Here is a 17,990-nt window from a genome sequence, read left to right as displayed (position 1 = left end):
GCAGACATTAAAAAAATTGTAACTTATTCTAATAGAATGTAATCTTCAAAGTATAAATTTTGATAAAATTCAACATGTTCATTCTATGATCAATCGGAAGACATGAATAAAAAAAATACCTAGATTTCACTGGAGAAGAAGAATCGGCGACCACCACCACATCCTCTCCACCTCCTGACCTGCTTCGATCGGAGCAACAGCCCCACCCCGTTGCTTCTCCTTTTGTTCTTCGGTCTAATCACTCATCGGAGATCGATAAAGAAGATCTTGCTCTTATGGCAATTGTCAACGGTGACAAAATCAAAATCAAAGACGGCGTAGCGGCAGTCGTCGCCAGGAAGGGAAGCTTCAAGATCGGAATAGCCTTCTCCAGCGCCACCAATGCTAAGAAAACGAGAGGGAGGATAGATCGATGTATACGTGATCGGCTAGGGTTTTTTTCAACAGATTTTGACTACATTCCATATTTAAAGGAATAATAAAGAACATATTAATTATCTACCATATTTAAATATGTCAAGATTACTATAATACTCTTAAATGATTTATTTAATAATTAATTATTTCCTGAATTCTTATTGGTGCACACAGTCACACAATAGTTATCAAAAACATTTGAACCTATATATATATATATATATATATATATATATATATATATATATATATATATATATATATATATATATATATATATATATATATATATATATAGATAGATAGATCTTATACAGCTGACCATTTTGCCTTCTCCCCATGATTTGCCTCCACCCCATGATTGAAGGTTAACTCTCATTTGAGACATATATATATATATATATATATATATATATATATATATATATATATATATATATATATATATATATATATATATATATATATATATATATATATATATTATAGTAGGTTAGAGATTTCTATGAATATAATGAAATAATTGAAGACTTAAACAACATGACAATAGCAACATTGTTAATATGTGAGTTGGAATTTGATGATCGGAATAGATAATCCTACTTGATAATAATCTTCTATTTTTGCCCAGGTCACGTCGACCCAACTATATATTGCTTTCCTGTGTAACAAACACTAAACGTTGCAGCATTGCTCAATTGATGCACTAACACACTACATGTATTAAGTTGTCAACAAATCTTTTCCGTAAGCAACGTCGATTGGCGTTTGTGTTTTAACTCGTTTGCTTTTGAATTCATTGTGTATATCTAATCTAATAACTTAATAAGGTTATTGACTACACAACAAAGGCAGTCTGTCAAAAGACTCCAATCCAACCCCAACCCATGACACGTGTCTCTAGTTGGATCATTTAATTATACCACTACTCATTTTCCTTTTCCTTTTTATTTGTCTTTACTATTTTGTGGATGTTACCAAATGCCAACTCCTATGTGATCAATTCCATCCCTTCGATAACCCATAAGGAAAAAAACAACAATACGTGACCTGCCTTGCATGCCAGAACCACCAAATAAAGCATCAAAACACACACACACACACACAGTCACGCACACAGAGCAAAAGATGGGAGACATTGAACACTTTCCTTTATTTGAAACCAAGCAAACTAAAGGAAGAACCTTGTTCAAGGTTTATGCAGCATCAATGGCGATGGGTATATGTTTGATATGCGTTTATAGAGCAACCCACACACCCGAAAAGGGCAAAACCGGAAGATATTTATGGATTGGATTGTTCATGGCTGAGCTATGGTTCACCTTCTACTGGCTCATAACCCAATTGGTTCGATGGAATCCAGTCACACACCTGACCTTCAAAGACCAACTCTCTCTCAAGTCTCTTAATTTCTCAATTATTATCCACAATCTTATCTTCAACATGTGGCTGTTGTCATGTTAATGTTGTCTATATATGTTTGCAGGTACGAAAACGTGCTTCCTGGTGTTGATATATTTGTCTGTACAGCTGACCCAGTAATAGAGCCGCCATTAATGGTGATAAACACGGTGTTATCCATGATGGCATACGATTACCCACCGGAAAAGCTCAACATTTATGTCTCCGATGATGGTGGATCAGAATTAACGTTCTTTGCACTTCTAGAAGCTTCTCGTTTCTGTAAATACTGGCTACCCTTTTGCAAAAGGTACAAGATTGAGCCACGTTCACCCTCGGCTTACTTTGCTCATGCATCTCCCATCAACAATGAATGGTCATCTATCAAGGTCAGACCTCGCAACATAATTACATAAATAATAAACTAGTATCATAAATTAATAATTATATTTTATATAACCGAACAGAATAAATATGAAGAAATGAGGAAACGAATAGATGACACCACAAGTTTAGGGAAAGTGACAGAAGAGATGAGAAAAGAGCATAAAGGGTTTCAAGAATGGGTTTTGGGTTCAAACAAAAATGACCATCAGGCTATTATTCAAGTACTTCGTATCTTTCACATACTACATATTAAATAAATAAAAAAACCATAACTTATATAATTATATACATAAAGGTTAAAATTTTATATATAGATACTAATTGATCAAAGAGATCCCGAAGCAAGAGATACACAAGGGAAAAGTTTGCCAGGTTTGGTATACGTGGCACGTGAGAAGAGACGTGAATGGCATCATAACTTCAAAGCAGGAGCCATGAATGCTCTGGTAATCTATATTCAGCACATCAATTCATGTATGATAAAAAGAAAATGTATTGAAGATGTAGTGATTTACTAATTTGTAAATGAATCAACAGATACGAGTGTCATCAAAGATAAGCAACAACCCAATAATTCTAAATGTGGATTGCGATATGTACTCAAACAACTCAGAATCTATACGAGATGCCATGTGTTTTTTCATGGATGAAAGGAGCCAAAATAATATTGCATTCGTACAGTTTCCACAAAACTTTGATAATCTTACAAGAAACGATGTTTACAACAATTCTCTAATGGTCATCAATGATGTAAGATTGTTTCTTTTTAGACTGAATGAACTGTCTGTCTGAATGGAAGTAAATGACCATATTACCCTTTTGATAAAGGTGGAGGTTGGAGGTTTGGACTCTTATGGAGGGTGCCTATACGTTGGAAGTGGTTGCTTTCACAGAAGAGATACTCTCTGTGGCAGAATCTATACCATCGACTCAAAAATCAATTGCGAGAAAGAGAATCATAAAGAAATTACAGAAAGTATTGACGCGATCGAAAACGAATGCAAAATTCTTGTAAGCTGTAGCTATGAACACAACACTCAATGGGGAAAAGAGGTCTCTCTCCCCCTCTCTCTCTCTCTCTCTCTCTCTCTCTATATATATATATATATATATATATATATATATATATATATATATATATATATATATATATATATATATATATATAAACATTGTGCTATGCTCTAACTGTATCCATACAGATGGGAGTAAAGTATGGATGTCCAGTTGAAGATATCATTACTGGATTAACCATAAAATGTAGAGGTTGGAGATCTGTCCACTTAAATCCAAAAAGAAAAGCGTTCCTAGGACTTGCTCCAACTACACTGTTACAGACACTTATACAGACAAAAAGATGGGCAGAAGGTGACTTCCAGATATTCTTATCCCAATACTGCCCCCTTGTATTCGGGCACAACAAAATTCCACTAAAGCTTCAAATTTCTTATTGCTGTTACCTTTTATGGGCTGCAAATTGTTGGGCTACGCTATATTACGTTTCTGTCCCTTCTTATTGTCTCCTCGCACACATCTCTCTGTTCCCAAAGGTTTGACTTTTCAAACATTTCAAAATCAACAACTTACATTTCTTTTTTACTATAATATCATTCATATGTTTGATTGTGTTGAACTATGTATGCAGTTATCGAGCTACTGGTTTCTACCTTTTGCATATGTATTTGTTGGAAAATACGCCTACAGTTTGGGGGAGTTTTACTGGTTAGGGGGGACATTAAAAGGTTGGTGGAATGACCAAAGGATGTGGTTGTACAGAAGATTAACTTCTTACCTTTTTGGATTCTGTGATGTCGTCTTCAAGTCATTGGGTTTCACCACTTCTGGTTTTGTCATCACATCAAAGGTTTCTGAAGAAGATACGTTACAGAGATACAACAAAGAGATCATGGAATTTGGTGCCACATCACCAATGTTCAACATTTTATCAACACTTGCACTCTTTAATGTTCTCAGTTTTGTTAATGGAGTAAAGTGGGTGGTTATGGATTCAGACATTAATGGTTTTAGTGAGTTAGGTGTACAGATGGTTTTGTGTGGTTTGATAATCCTCATTAACATTCCATTATATGAAGGGATGTTCTTTCGCAAGGATAATGGTAGCATGCCCTCTTCTGTTACCTTTCAGTCAATTATGTTAGCTGTATTATTTTGTACATTAGCCATTATTTAGATTCCAATATGTAAAAATATTATTGTTTGTTGAAACGAAAGGGTAAAATAGACATTTAGTCTTATTAAGGCGGTTTATGTAGTCTAGAAAAGAAACAAACTTTATTTATACAGCAAACACTTTATCGATACAGACATCATTACAATTTCCTTGTCACAGTCTGGAGTGACTCATCCTTGAAGTTGGCATGAGCTCAAGAACAAGTGCGGATGCTCCTCCACCCCCATTGCAAATACCAGCAACCCCAAACTTTCCATTCTTTTCCGATAATACCCCTAGCAAGGTAACCAAAATCCGAGCTCCACTACAACCTAATGGATGCCCTAACGATACAGCTCCACCATGAACATTAAGTTGTTCATCACCAATTCCTAACAACTTCTTGTTAGCCAAAGCCACAACCTACAATTCCAATTTCCAAATCACAAATTCATCAACACTAAAAAAAAAAGTAAGGATTTGAGCTAAAATGACACATGAATGAATACTTACAGAAAAGGCTTCGTTTATTTCATAGTAATCAATTTGGGAAGCTTCTAATCCAGCATTTGAAATAGCTTTTGGTATTGCAAGAGCTGGAGCAGTTGGAAATAATTCAGGGGCTTGAGCAGCATCAGCAAAACCTCTTATTCTAGCAATCACTTTTAATCCAAGTTCTAATGCCTTTTTTCCACTCACTAGCACTAATGCAGCTGCTCCATCACTGTGCATTCATCATCTTATAAGAAACAGTAACAATGACAGTGACAGTGTCAGTGACAGTATCAGACCTTATACTAGAAGCATTGCCTGCAGTGACTGAACCACCTTCAACCTTGAAACTTGGTCTTAAATTCCTCAATTTTGTTTCATCAAACTACACAAAAAACAAATTATCCAAAACATTACTCCATAAATAGTCTACAAAACTGTTTAAAAAAAAAAAATACTATTTACCTTTGTTAAGCCTTCATCTTTATCAACAACAACAGTTCCTTTCCCTCTTCCCAAAGAAACTTTCACCTACACGAGAAACCACCATGGTAAGTTAAATTTAACCTACGCCACATCATCATCTTGTTGACCATAAAGTTTGACTCTCACCGGAACTATTTCCCATTTGAATGCACCTTTCTTTTGTGCAGTGATTCCTCGGTTAAAACTTCTAACAGCATAATTATCTTGATCTTCTCTTGTTATCTTGAAGCTTTCAGCACATAACTCACCACAAACTCCCATTCCAAAGTCATTGTAAACATCCCAAAGACCATCTTTGACCATGCCATCAATGATAACATCATGTCCTAGTCGAGATCCCTTTCTGTTAATTTAATTTAATACATATGTACGCATGTCATCAATAATATCATAAAAAGTACAAAATGAGATGTATATTTAACAGTTGAGACTAACCTTGATCCTGCTACATATTTAGGTGTATTAGACATGCTCTCCATGCCACCAGCCACTACAATATCATTGGCACCAACTTCAATGCTTTGTGCTGCGATCATTGTTGCTGAGTTGGAAAAAGAGAATTCATGTTATATGATTATAAATAATTAAAAGCATTTGGATTCAATAAACGTAAGACTAACCTTTCATCCCTGATGAACATACTTTATTAATAGTTGTACAAACGACTGTATTTGGTATGCCTGCACCTAATGCAGCTTGTCTTGCAGGAGCTTGACCTAAATTTGCACTCAGGACATTTCCAAAGAAAACTTCTTGGACTAGTTGTGGATCAATGTTAGCCCTTTTAAGCGCACCTGTGGTGTTAGAAGGTCATTTTAGGGTATGTGACACTTAAAGCTCAAGGGATATAAGTAAAGAGAAATATGGTAATTGGTAACTCACATTCAATGGCTATGGATCCAAGCTTGGTTGCGGAGAGAGATGAAAGAGAACCAAGGAAGTCCCCCATAGGTGTTCGTGCAACACCCACAATACAAACATCTGTGGATCAAATTTAGTACAAACTCAGAACAGAAAGGCTTTAAAAATGTTAAAATTAATACAATCATTAGGGCAAGCAAGTAATTTCTCTATTCGTGGATCAAATTCAGTACAAATTCAGAACAGAAAAGCTTTAAAAATGTTAAAATTAGTAGAATCATCAGGGCAAGCAAGTAATTTCTCTATTCCTGTCAACTAAGAAGCAGAATATGGCAAGAAAAGAAAGGTACCTCGCGGGTTAATTTGATCGGTATGAGCCATGATTGAGAGAGAATTCTGCAAAAAAAGATCAAATTACAGGAAAGGGAAAATGAGCGTAAACAGGATGGATGAGAAGCAGAGGGTATGTGGAATCCAAATCAAGAAAGGTTTGTTGGGAAGAAGAAGTTCGGTGGAGACGATTGTCCTGTTGGAACTTGAAACCTGGAAATGGAAAAAGCTGAGGTTTCGTCTATCTACTATTGCACCGGTATAAGACAAAACACATTGAATTTCATTATTTTTCGTCGCTTTTATGCTCTGTATTTTTCAGTCCATATTTATGTATTCATAACTGTTACATTCATTTCTGGTAGACTTAAAGTCAAATTTAGATAATTAGTTCTTTATTTTGGTTACTAAAGATTTATTCGTCCATTCAAAAATTATTTTGTTATCGATTTATTATTAGTATCAAAGTTCAAATGTGAATATCAGATCTTTAGGATATGAGATGGTTATAAATTTTGAGTTATGTATCCCACAAAAATAGGCCAACAATATTGTTGATCACCATCCTTTTGTTTTTCGTTTTTCACGGTCAGATTCTCCAACGTTCCACCTTCCTCATTTGGCAAACACAGAGAGGGGGAAAGGGAAAAAGGATTCTTGATCATGTCTCTTATCTTCTCCCGTATTATGATTTCCAATTACCCTACACTTCACGGAAGCCAACACATTCATATACATTGAGACAAACACACGAATTGAAGCAGAGGTATATATATATATATTAAAGTTTAATTATAATATCAATTCAATTCATCTTAATTTCTTTGTCTGTGTCAAACCCTAGCCACATTTTCATGCTTGCTAAATTCTCTTCTCTTTTTCTGTTACACGATTTGTCGATGAATATGTAATGCGGATGATGAAGGTGGATATATATATTATACATAGATAAATATAATGTTTGGTTTTCAAGCAAAAAACCGCCAAAATGCGGCTGCTTCTCCAGCACCGACGTCCACCGATCCATCCTTGCCAAGCACGTCATCATCAGCAGCAGCAGTCGGAGAGATTGACACCGCTGCACCCTTTGAATCCGTTAGGGCCGCTGTCACCTTATTTGTTGAAGCATCCCCCAAAGTCGACAAACCTGTCATCAAGAAACCAAGACCTAATTTAGAGGAGGTGACAATTAATTAATCAATTTCCTATCATTTTAATATATAATTTATCATCATACAACAATGGATCGATCATGTCATGCATGGGGTACGTACTCTATCTCTATTAATTAGTCTTGTTCTTTGTAAAGAGTGTTTTAGGGAAGGAGGCACAACTGCATTGGATCCTCAAGGAGATCGACAAGCATAAAGAATACGTCAAAACTGCAGAAGCAACAAAAGAGAAAGCGCTTCGGGATCTGGACAAGGCTAATAAGACGTTGCAGGAGCTAACCAACAAACTAGAAGCAGCAAGCGAATCGAAACATGCATCAATTCAGGAGACCGAAGCTGCAAACATTCGAGCCCATGAACTTGAACAACTAAAATCCACTGAAAACCAAGCAGATGACGAAGCTAGGCAAGAAACAATCAAGAACGAAAGAAACCAGTATAAAGTCGCTGCCAATGAACTTATTGCCACCAAGCAAGAACTTAACAACCTTAAACGGGACTTTGATACTGCATTAGAAGCAAAGTTGGCTGCCGTTCAACGAGCTGCTGAAGCTCAACATGCTACACAAATCAACCGAAAGAAAATAAAACAGCTCTCAAAGGATGTTGTTGACATGAGTGTAACACTTGAACGCGTCAAATTTGCTTCTGCTAAAGCCGAGGAAGACTACGCAAATCTTATGGAAGGAAAGGAAACGCTCTTGGAGTCCAAGAAGAACGCAAAGGAAGACACTGATTTAAAGATTCAAAACCTAAGAAAAGAATCCGAGGAGGATCCAGGGAATATAGAAAAAAGACTCGAAGAAACAACAGGAGCAATTAACGTATTAGAGGAGCAACTGAAGGAGGTACGTGCTGTAGATATGGAGCTTCTTAGTAATGCAAATTCAGAACTTGATGATGCAAAAAAGAGACTTGATGAAACGAAGGAAGAAGAGAAATCCCTTAGAGATTTGGTGGAGTCATTGAAACAGGAAGTTGAGGATGTGAAGAGGGATATTGCTGTGTCACGGGAAGAAGAGATGAAAAGAGAGCAATTGCAAGGTGAATTAGACAAAATCGAACTTGAAGTCAAAGACGCGATAACAGAGAAAACCAAAGCAACAAACGAGGTAGACGAATTGGAACTCAAAATACGTGAAATGTTGTTGGAAGCTGAGAAGGCGAGAAGGGAAGAAGAGGAAATGAAGAGACAAGTGGAAAACCTTTGGAGGGATGCTCAATGGTCGGAGGTGGAGGTAAAAGAAGCTGAATCGAAGCTGGAAGTTGCAGAAAGAGAGGTTGAAGAAGCGAAAGCAGCACAGGAGCTTGCGAATGATCAAATACGCAAAAGATCCTGTACGGAAGAGTTAACTGATTCCAAGTCTGATAACATGATTATGTTATCGATTCAGGATTTTGAAGCTTTGAATAAAAAATCTGAGGAAGCAATAATTGAGGCTGATACGAAAGTGGAAACTATAATGGCTGAGGTGGAGACAATCAAAGAAAATGAGAGAGGAATCCTTGAAAAGCTGGAGAAAAGCATGGAAGAACAAAAGGAAATCGAAGAAGAAATTAGTAAAGCTGAGAAAACAGCTGAGGTGGCTGATGCAGCAAGGCAGACAGTAGAAACTGAACTCAACAAGTGGAGAGAAGAAACCAAAGGATCATAAATTTGACCCAAAACCACTTATATATAAAGAGTTGGAATTAATCTAGGATTAGAAAAATTAAACAAGCTTCTTTTCCTTCGTTGATTTTCTTGTATCATATTTCATCATTTGTTCTAGTTATTAAATAGAAACTTTTTCATTAGCATGGATGTTGATTTGTACATGTTATGTCAATATACTTGGAAAATGAAAAAAGATACTTTGTGCAGTCGTCATACACTAGAGCTTTATATCAATCTCAACTAAGAAATGGTTTAAGTAAAAAGGAATGTCTATTAATTCAAATTGTTTTATGTCAGTTAGTAGATTAATTGGAAATAAAAGAAAAAGAGAAGGGCCAAAAGGAAAAAGATCAGAAATGAAGTGTATAATTTGGGGTAAAAAATTTGATCTAGAATTATAAGAAATTTAAATGATTATTACATTGACCAATTGGTTACTTGAATTGTAATTTTATGTAGAAGACTTTTTCTAGCAAAAATTTTAAAAAATCCGAAAAAAATGACCACATAGAGAGACCACTATTCTAAATAATAAAGTTGCATTTGTTTGTATGAAGAGAGACCACTATTCTAAAAGGAAAATTTACACATGAATAGGGGAAGGGATCAACCATTAAAAATATGAATATATATATGTAAGTTGTGGAAGAAGATATAAGAAGTAAGTTGAAAGCAAATACTAGTTGTACACGCTTTAAGTAAATACTGAAACTAGGATACTAGGTGAAATTGGTCGACAAAAACTAACAATAAAAAAGCTAGAAACTAGACTAAATGACCACTATTACTTTTTTACTCTTATTCAAAGCCTCTATATTTTTCTATTTGAGGTTATGTCCATTGACTCCTTCAAGCGCAATTTCATGTTGTATTCCTTTTTCATTCTCAGCTGACCTCTCTTCATCACACACTCTAAAGTAAACGTCTCCACTCTCCTAACAAGAGTTCTCGAAATCAAATATTCATAAACCAGATCTTATTCACAAATCATATAGTTTTAAATATATTACATTTTCACATACAATATCAAGAAAATACACCCATTGTGTAAGTAGAAGATACCTAAAACTATTAAAAGTATATCTTCGTTAAAGCGGTACTTAGTTCGTGAATCATATATATATATATATATATATATATATATATATATATATATATATATATATATATATATATATACACACACACACACTAAATGAAGATAATTTTGACACATGTCAATCTCTAATGAGTTTTGATACTTATCATTTTGTGATGTTTTTTAAATAAATAATATTCATATCTTCAATTTATGTTTTTATTCAACTTTTAAAATTAACAAGTCACATAATACTTATATATATATATATATATATATATATATATATATATATATATATATATATATATATATAAATATAAAGTATCAAATATAATAAATATTATACTAAATTACAATTAATATGTTTTTTCATTTTTTATTTTAAAAATTACTAATTATTATATTTTGATATTTTATTTTTTTTAATTAACCCCATGTAATAGATGAGTTTTACACATAATATATATAAAAGAAAAAAAACATGATTTTTTTTGCATACATTTACTCAGAAAAGCTACAACATGGGTAGAAATTCATCTTTCTATTATCTAATATCTAATAATGATTTGCTTCCTCTTGACGAGTCTTTTTATACATTTCCTAATTTCGTGTAATTATATCTTCCTATTTTTTAATATCAAAATAATGTGGTTTTTGTTAATATACGATTTCATTAATAGTCGTTTTAGTCAACAACTCTAATGTAAAAGGGTTTCCTAATTTCCTTACCGAAACAAACATACGGGTTGCGGGTTGCTTTGTGCATGTGGAGTGTGGGTTGTGGGTATTCCGTTAGAAAGACCGGGTTACAATCTCCCGTGGGTTTTCAATAATCGAAACCCCTTTTTTCTCTCACTCCATTCCTCACAGACTACAATCTCCCAAGGATTTTCGATAATCAATCATTAGTTGTACCAGAAATCGCTCCTGATGATACCTTAAATCTGTGTATGAATGCAAACCTTTCACGCGTGTCTCCAAATTCGCAGGTAACTTCAAAGCTGCTTGTCCTTCTCCATTAGGTTTTCTAAACCTTAAATCATATCGCTTTATCTGGATTCAATTTGATATCATCTTATTCTACGGACCCTGGTCAAAGCTTCATATGGAAATCTTCTATCTTACTTTTGCTCCTGATTGGAACCCTTGCAATTTATTGATTTATCCAACGGTAGCAAAGCTTCATAACATAAATGCAAGACAATACGATATATCCCCTTTTTTTTTTAATTCTATCTAATTGATAATCTGTTAATTAAACTTAACTAGAGTTTTATGGAATTTGATGTATGGAACCGGGGTTGAAGCTCTCCAGCTCATATAATTTAAAACATTGAACCGATTCTGTTTCAATTCTGACTCCATAACCATAGGAAATCCAGTTCCATTCCTTCTTTGCTGTTGATCTAATGGATAGTTTTCTATTTCAACATAGATTGTTCATTGGAAGTGGAAAGGAATCCTCCTCAGAGCTACTTAACAGATAAACTCCTGTTCTCTTTCCAAGAAATTTGTTCCAGAAGTTCAAAGAAAGCCATGTATGGCAGAACAGGTCTTGAACGTTTCAAAAAGGCACAAACCTTACAACCCTTTTCTGTAGCAAATTCAACACATATACCAACAACTACAAAATTACATTCCCATTCTGATCTTCCCAATCACCAAACCCAGTACCAAAATCACCAACAAGTTTCTCAAAAACCTGCAAACAATGATGCAGAGCAGATTTCCACCACTCCACAGCACGTAACACAAGTTGGAGGTGGACAGTCCACCTGGCAGCCTCCCGATTGGGCTATTGAACCTCGCCCTGGTGTTTACTACCTTGATGTTTTAAAAGATGGTGAAGTTCTTGACAGGATAAATCTTGATAAAAGAAGACACATTTTTGGGAGACAGCTTCACACATGTGATTTTGTTCTTGATCATCAATCAGTCTCCCGCCAACATGCTGCTGTTGTCCCTCATAAAAATGGAAGTGTGTATGTAATTGATCTAGGATCTGCACATGGCACATTTGTTGCAAATGAACGATTGACAAAAGAATCTCCTGTTGAACTCGAAGTGGGACAATCTTTACGCTTTGCTGCTTCAACTAGGGTTTATATATTGAAAAAAGACAACAAAGCCCTTTTCCCTCCTCCATTACCAACAGAAGTTACCCTCCCCCCACCCCCTGATCCTTCCGATGAAGAAGCTGTATTAGCTTACAACACATTTGTAAACCGTTACAACCTGTCTAAATCTGAAGTAGTATCTACATCTGTCAAACAAGAAACAGAAACAGAAAGACCTGTCAAGAGAACCAAAAGGGCAAAAGTGTCATTTAGAGATCAAGTTGGGGGTGAGCTTGTTGAAGTTGTGGGTGTGTCTGATGGTGTACATGTAGAAACAGAGCCAGGTCCAATGGGTGTGAAAGAAGGTAGCAGTCTTGTTGGGAAGTATGAATCGCTTGTACAAACAACAATAATACCTAAAGGGAAGGAATCTTTATCCATAAAAGAAGTTAGTGTTAATGTTTCCTCAAAAGGTGTTACTGATAAATTACAAGAAGTCTTGAATAAAGTTAAAGCTCCTTCAAAAGGTGGAATTTATGATGATCTTTATGGAGAATCACTCTCTAGCAAAGTGGGTTCTTCCTGGGCATATTCTTCTGGAATCAAAGATGATGAAAATAAGGCTCCTGCTCCCGGTGCTGTAACTGTAAAGGGTAATATTGGAAATGATGATAGTGATGATGATCTGTTCGGGTAGCTAAGATAAGTAGATGAAGCTTTTGGATGGTTACAATCTGTTTTACAAAAAACACAGGTATTTAGCCCTATTGTGAATTGATGTTTGTGTTTTAATGTACTCCATTATTATTTTTGTACTGGACCTGGAATTTGATTACTACCCTTGGATGTGGGTTTGAATCTTTCTTGTTGAGATGAAATGAAAAAAGATAGACGTTTGGTAGCTCAAACAATGCGTGGTCATTATTTTCTTACTTGCTTATTGTGTTCATGCTTTTTCAAAATATCGATAGTTATTGTTTGTGATTTTAGTGTTATCAATATATTTTAGTGTAGTTATTATTAATTTTGAGATATGTTGAGTTCTATTTACTCACCGAGACTGGAGGTGGGCGGTTCACACTCGGAGTGATAAATGTGAACTTAGGAATCCGGGGGTCCAGAGGCGCTGCCTCTTGGTGGTACAGGTTTCCAAGGGGCAGCGACCCTTACGGTCCAAGTGCAGAGCCCCTAGAGTTGGTTGTGATTGGTGATGCAAGAATCGGTCCTATAACCACCATTGTAACCACCCATTTTGACGACATTTTGTATATAACCAACTTCCAATCGCCATCTTCCTCTTATAAATGGAGGATGGATATTCCATGGAAAGGGTTAACACTTTTGATACCCAAAATTGATTATGTGAACCTATTTATCCCTTAAGAATGCAAAACAACAAGGTACTTCTGTGTTTCGAATTTGGAAGTGGTATGACTTCAAAATTGTCATTCTTGGATTATTAAAAATCAGATTTTATGATTCCCCAACCAAACTATAAGGTCGAAATCACAGATTTTGAAATGTAATTGCAATCATGATTATAGAATTATTAGACCCAAAATGTAATAGTTATTCTGAAATTTAGTTTGTTGAAGGTTCAAAGTTGAAAGCATTTATTGCTTACAATGGATTACATGATCGTTCATGATGGCCCTAGAGATAGAACTCTATGTCATCCTAGAATGCCTCTTTCCAAGTTTAGACGATCTTGAACCTTTGCATACATGAAATTTATGAATAAAAAGCATGTTATATGTAGACATGTAATTGCATGCATGATATTTATAAATAAATATTATGTTATATTTGTAAATATATGTTGAATGATTTATCTAAGCAACATTATATTATGAATATTGAAAGGTGCATGAATAAGTGTTTATATACATGCTTGTTCTAAGCTATTCAAGAAATTGTCTTTTCTCTAATAACTATTTGCTTAGGCTCCAACCTCGTAAGCAACACCCATCTTCTCAATCTTCTACAAAGTCCAAGTACAAAGTTTTTGTTGACATAGTAGCCAAACTTACTTAGCCCCAAGCTCTTCTTTGTGAACTTCTCGCACATACACCTTAAACTCCTATTTTATGGTGTGACCACCCACATTTCTACTAATCATGTTTTACACGCTCGTACAAAGCACGTAGAAGTTGGTTTTCTCTTTATTAAGGAAAAAGTTGTTAAGGAAATTCTTTGTGTACAATTTATATAATACAATTTATTATTGGTCTTTCAACATCCTTTGCATGTGGTGGCATATTACTTTATATGTGATAGTTTTAATTATCACATGTCTAAAAAGGTACTTATATGCGATATCTATATTTATAAAAGGGTACTTATGTGCAATATCTATATTTATGTATAAGGACCATTGTAGCTTATTAATACACAATCAAATATAATATACACTAATGTTTTCTTGCATGACACCTTCTACACTATGCATTCTAGGAAACTTCCAAAAATGTGTCGTGCATGGGAAAGACGTGTCACATCCTTACCCTCTTCTGAATGGATTTTGGACTTATTCCATTAAGTCAAAGCTCAAACTTCCAGATCCGATCCTTAATAATGTATTGATGGATAAAGTTTCCAAATTTATCCATTAAGACATCCCCTTCAAGCAAGATCTAAACTTTATTAGTACAAAATGACTTAAAGGACCAACCAAGTTGCATGGCTTAAAGGATATGTACAAAGTATCAACTTTCTAAGTCCAAAAGGTCCATTGAGCATTCCTAGGTGCTCAAAAGTAGTTGGAGTTATCTCAACTCCAAAGTCATAAAAGAAATGGACCAAAAGGGACAAATATGACCAATAACAAGATCTAGTAATCCAAAGAGCAAGTTAGAAACTTTATACTCACAAAGGTCAAACAATGAAGTAATTTTGTTGGATCCAAGCTTGAACCTTCCTTCAAAGATACTAGGAGAACTTCTTGATCTTCAAGCTTCACTCAAGAATGGGAAAATGAGTTCATAAATCAACTACAAGCTCAGAAATGTGTGTGTGTGTGTGAGAGAGAGAGAGAGAGAGAGGTGTTAGGGTTTCTGAGAAATCGCTCAAAGGGTTATGGAGGCTAAGAATGGTAAAACTTTTGGGGTTTATGATACTTAAATAGCATGTTAAACCCTAAAAAGTCGTTCAACCCATGGGCCAAGGCGTGACAAGCCTATTAAAATGTGCCCCGCGTCTTTTACAATAAATTCCAGATTCTCAGTTTTTAGATTTCAACGGAGAAGCAAAATAAAACCAAATTAAAGTACATACCAGGAATAAGGGTGTTACATATTTCCAGTTTGGTTTTTCAAATATAGTCATCCTATGTGTTTGGCTTTCAGATTGTCATATGCGTTTTTCATTTGTTTTTTAGTCAAATTCATGCTAAACTTTTTCTTAAAAACTCTTCCTAACTTGATCCATAAATCTTTGTACAAACTCAATCCTTTTCTACCCATATATTTTACTTCTCAATAAGCATTTTAGATGGTCATTTGACCATTTTTGTTTCTCTGCCATTTCTAATAACCAAAAAGACATATACAAATCAGATTTTAAAGCAAGCATAACCTTATAAGATTTGACAAAACATACAAATCAAGTTTCTAATAAGAATTTTAGATTTTGAAGCAAGCATAACTTGATTTCATATCATAAACATAAAAAAAGACATTTTAGCAAAAAACAACAACAACAACACACATAAACATCATTAGTTCATATTCAAGGACGGATGCAAAAATACGTAATAGGTGTTGCTAAGATTGAAATAGTTGTTGCCGATATAGAAAAAATAGATAAAAAATCAAAAAATCGAAAAAAAAAATCACTGCGGACAGAAAAAATAGGTGTTGCTGGTGCCACACCAGGACACCTACTAGGTCCGCCGCTGTTCATATTTTCAGCACATTATTTTATTATTTTCATCAAGAAAAAGCTTGACTTCAACAATGTTATGGGATTTCCATCAAGATACATCAATAAATATTGATTTTCAGCAACATTCAACAAGAAATTTAGGCAAGAAATATTATTTTCAACAATGTTTTTGGATTTACTAATGATACATTCAACAACAAGTTTAAGCAATAAGGAGTATTTTTAGCAAGACTAAACACCAAATTTTAGTAAAATAGAGAGTTTTTCAGCAACAATAACCTTTAACTTCATATTAGAACAAGTAAAAAAACAGGAACACGAGAAGCAAACATATTTTCGTTTTTAGGGGAAAATATGGTGGTTCTAGGGAGTACGCCTAGCCTTGACTGTTGTGGCACGAAGAGGAGACAAGAGGCTGAAGAAGACTGGTGGTGAAGGGATGTAGATTGTGCAGTGCAGATAGAAGAAGTCACGTAGACTTGTAAACAATAAAAACAAATAACCCATAAGTCAACTAAGGCCAAAGGCTAGTTTTTTCAACATTAACAGTTTTAGTCCTTCATGATATATTATTAATTTTCACCAATATTAATCCTCCAATTTATGTGTAATAAATTATTTTACTTTCAAAATTTTATTTATTTATTTAATTTTAATATCTTATTTAATTGTTTACTTTGATTTATTTTATTTCTATTTTAATTATTTGATTTTTTTCTTACATTCAAATTTATACTTAAAACCCCAAAAACATTTATATACCTTAACAAGATGCTATTTTTGAACAAAAGATATTCGCCATGTGAAGCTAGAGAGTCATCAATGGACAATAATATGGGAGAAGTGCTATATATATATATATATATTCTATTCTAATAAAAGAATAGTTTTATTTTCCATTTGATATTATATATATATATATATATATATATATATATATATATATATATATATATATATATATATATATATTCTATTCTATTCTAATAAAAGAATAAAAGAATAGTTTTATTTTCCATTTGATATATATCATCTTATTAACTTTCTAATTAATGTATATTTTATTTCTTTTTTTGTCATATGTGATCCTATTATTCCTTCTAATTAATGCATGCCACTTGTCTACACAATGATTCTTCGTTTTAAATTTCAAAATTTGAACTTTTCACCATAATTAAGTTAAATTAATAATAATAGAATAAAAATTAATACAAATTATAAAATGATATATTTCACATATTTATTTAAATCAATGATTATAATTCTATATAACTAAAAAAAATCTTTTAACTACTAATTTATTTAAAATAATTGATTAATAATTTTAAATTTTTACTATAAAAATTTAATAAATTTTATAACCAGGGTTTCCACATGTTATAAACTAGTTTATAATATTAATAGTATTGCATTTTTTTTAGTTCAAATATGATGGCCTGAAAATATTCACTTAACACCAATAATGACAAGTCAAGTTTATAGGAAACCAAATGTGTTTAGCTAGGCATGCAGGCTGTAATAATAACAAAGTTATGACTTGATTATATGATGATCATTACCATCATCATGACGATCATCTTCCATGCCACCTCATGAA

The 17,990-nt window shown here is 33.9% G+C and overlaps 4 protein-coding genes across 4 annotated transcripts; 3 read left to right on the top strand and 1 right to left on the bottom strand.

Moving 5' to 3' along the window:
- The first annotated feature begins 1,399 nt into the window (after positions 1-1,399).
- Positions 1,400-4,464, top strand: LOC145005290 (cellulose synthase-like protein E6). Its single transcript, XM_078964369.1, has 8 exons — positions 1,400-1,817; positions 1,904-2,207; positions 2,286-2,426; positions 2,520-2,651; positions 2,743-2,955; positions 3,034-3,258; positions 3,408-3,755; positions 3,851-4,464. Exons 1-8 carry the CDS (start codon positions 1,477-1,479, stop codon positions 4,394-4,396), a joined length of 2,250 nt encoding a protein of 749 aa, XP_078820495.1. The 5' UTR covers positions 1,400-1,476; the 3' UTR covers positions 4,397-4,464.
- Positions 4,440-6,852, bottom strand: AACT1 (Thiolase family protein). The gene is made up of 9 exons (XM_078964370.1): positions 6,565-6,852; positions 6,236-6,334; positions 5,974-6,147; positions 5,789-5,894; positions 5,480-5,696; positions 5,333-5,398; positions 5,167-5,252; positions 4,889-5,099; positions 4,440-4,798 (listed from the first exon to the last, which is right to left on the bottom strand). The coding sequence occupies exons 1-9, from the start codon at positions 6,593-6,595 to the stop codon at positions 4,550-4,552; spliced, it is 1,239 nt and encodes a 412-aa protein (XP_078820496.1). The 5' UTR covers positions 6,596-6,852; the 3' UTR covers positions 4,440-4,549.
- A 198-nt stretch (positions 6,853-7,050) lies between these two features.
- LOC145003976 (WEB family protein At1g12150-like) lies at positions 7,051-9,555 on the top strand. The gene is made up of 3 exons (XM_078962882.1): positions 7,051-7,310; positions 7,470-7,726; positions 7,854-9,555. The coding sequence occupies exons 2-3, from the start codon at positions 7,502-7,504 to the stop codon at positions 9,369-9,371; spliced, it is 1,743 nt and encodes a 580-aa protein (XP_078819008.1). The 5' UTR covers positions 7,051-7,310; positions 7,470-7,501; the 3' UTR covers positions 9,372-9,555.
- Positions 9,556-11,217: 1,662 nt separating this feature from the next.
- On the top strand, positions 11,218-13,422 carry LOC145005749 (SMAD/FHA domain-containing protein). The gene is made up of 2 exons (XM_078964857.1): positions 11,218-11,443; positions 11,890-13,422. The coding sequence occupies exon 2, from the start codon at positions 11,991-11,993 to the stop codon at positions 13,206-13,208; it is 1,218 nt and encodes a 405-aa protein (XP_078820983.1). The 5' UTR covers positions 11,218-11,443; positions 11,890-11,990; the 3' UTR covers positions 13,209-13,422.
- Positions 13,423-17,990: the final 4,568 nt, after the last annotated feature.

This window comes from Lactuca saligna, chromosome 7 (genome assembly GCF_052625555.1).
Source record: "Lactuca saligna cultivar CGN05327 chromosome 7, ASM5262555v1, whole genome shotgun sequence".
Classification (NCBI taxonomy): domain Eukaryota; kingdom Viridiplantae; phylum Streptophyta; class Magnoliopsida; order Asterales; family Asteraceae; genus Lactuca; species Lactuca saligna.
Note: the sequence above shows the minus strand (reverse complement) of the source record. Positions and strands in the feature narration are given on the sequence as shown.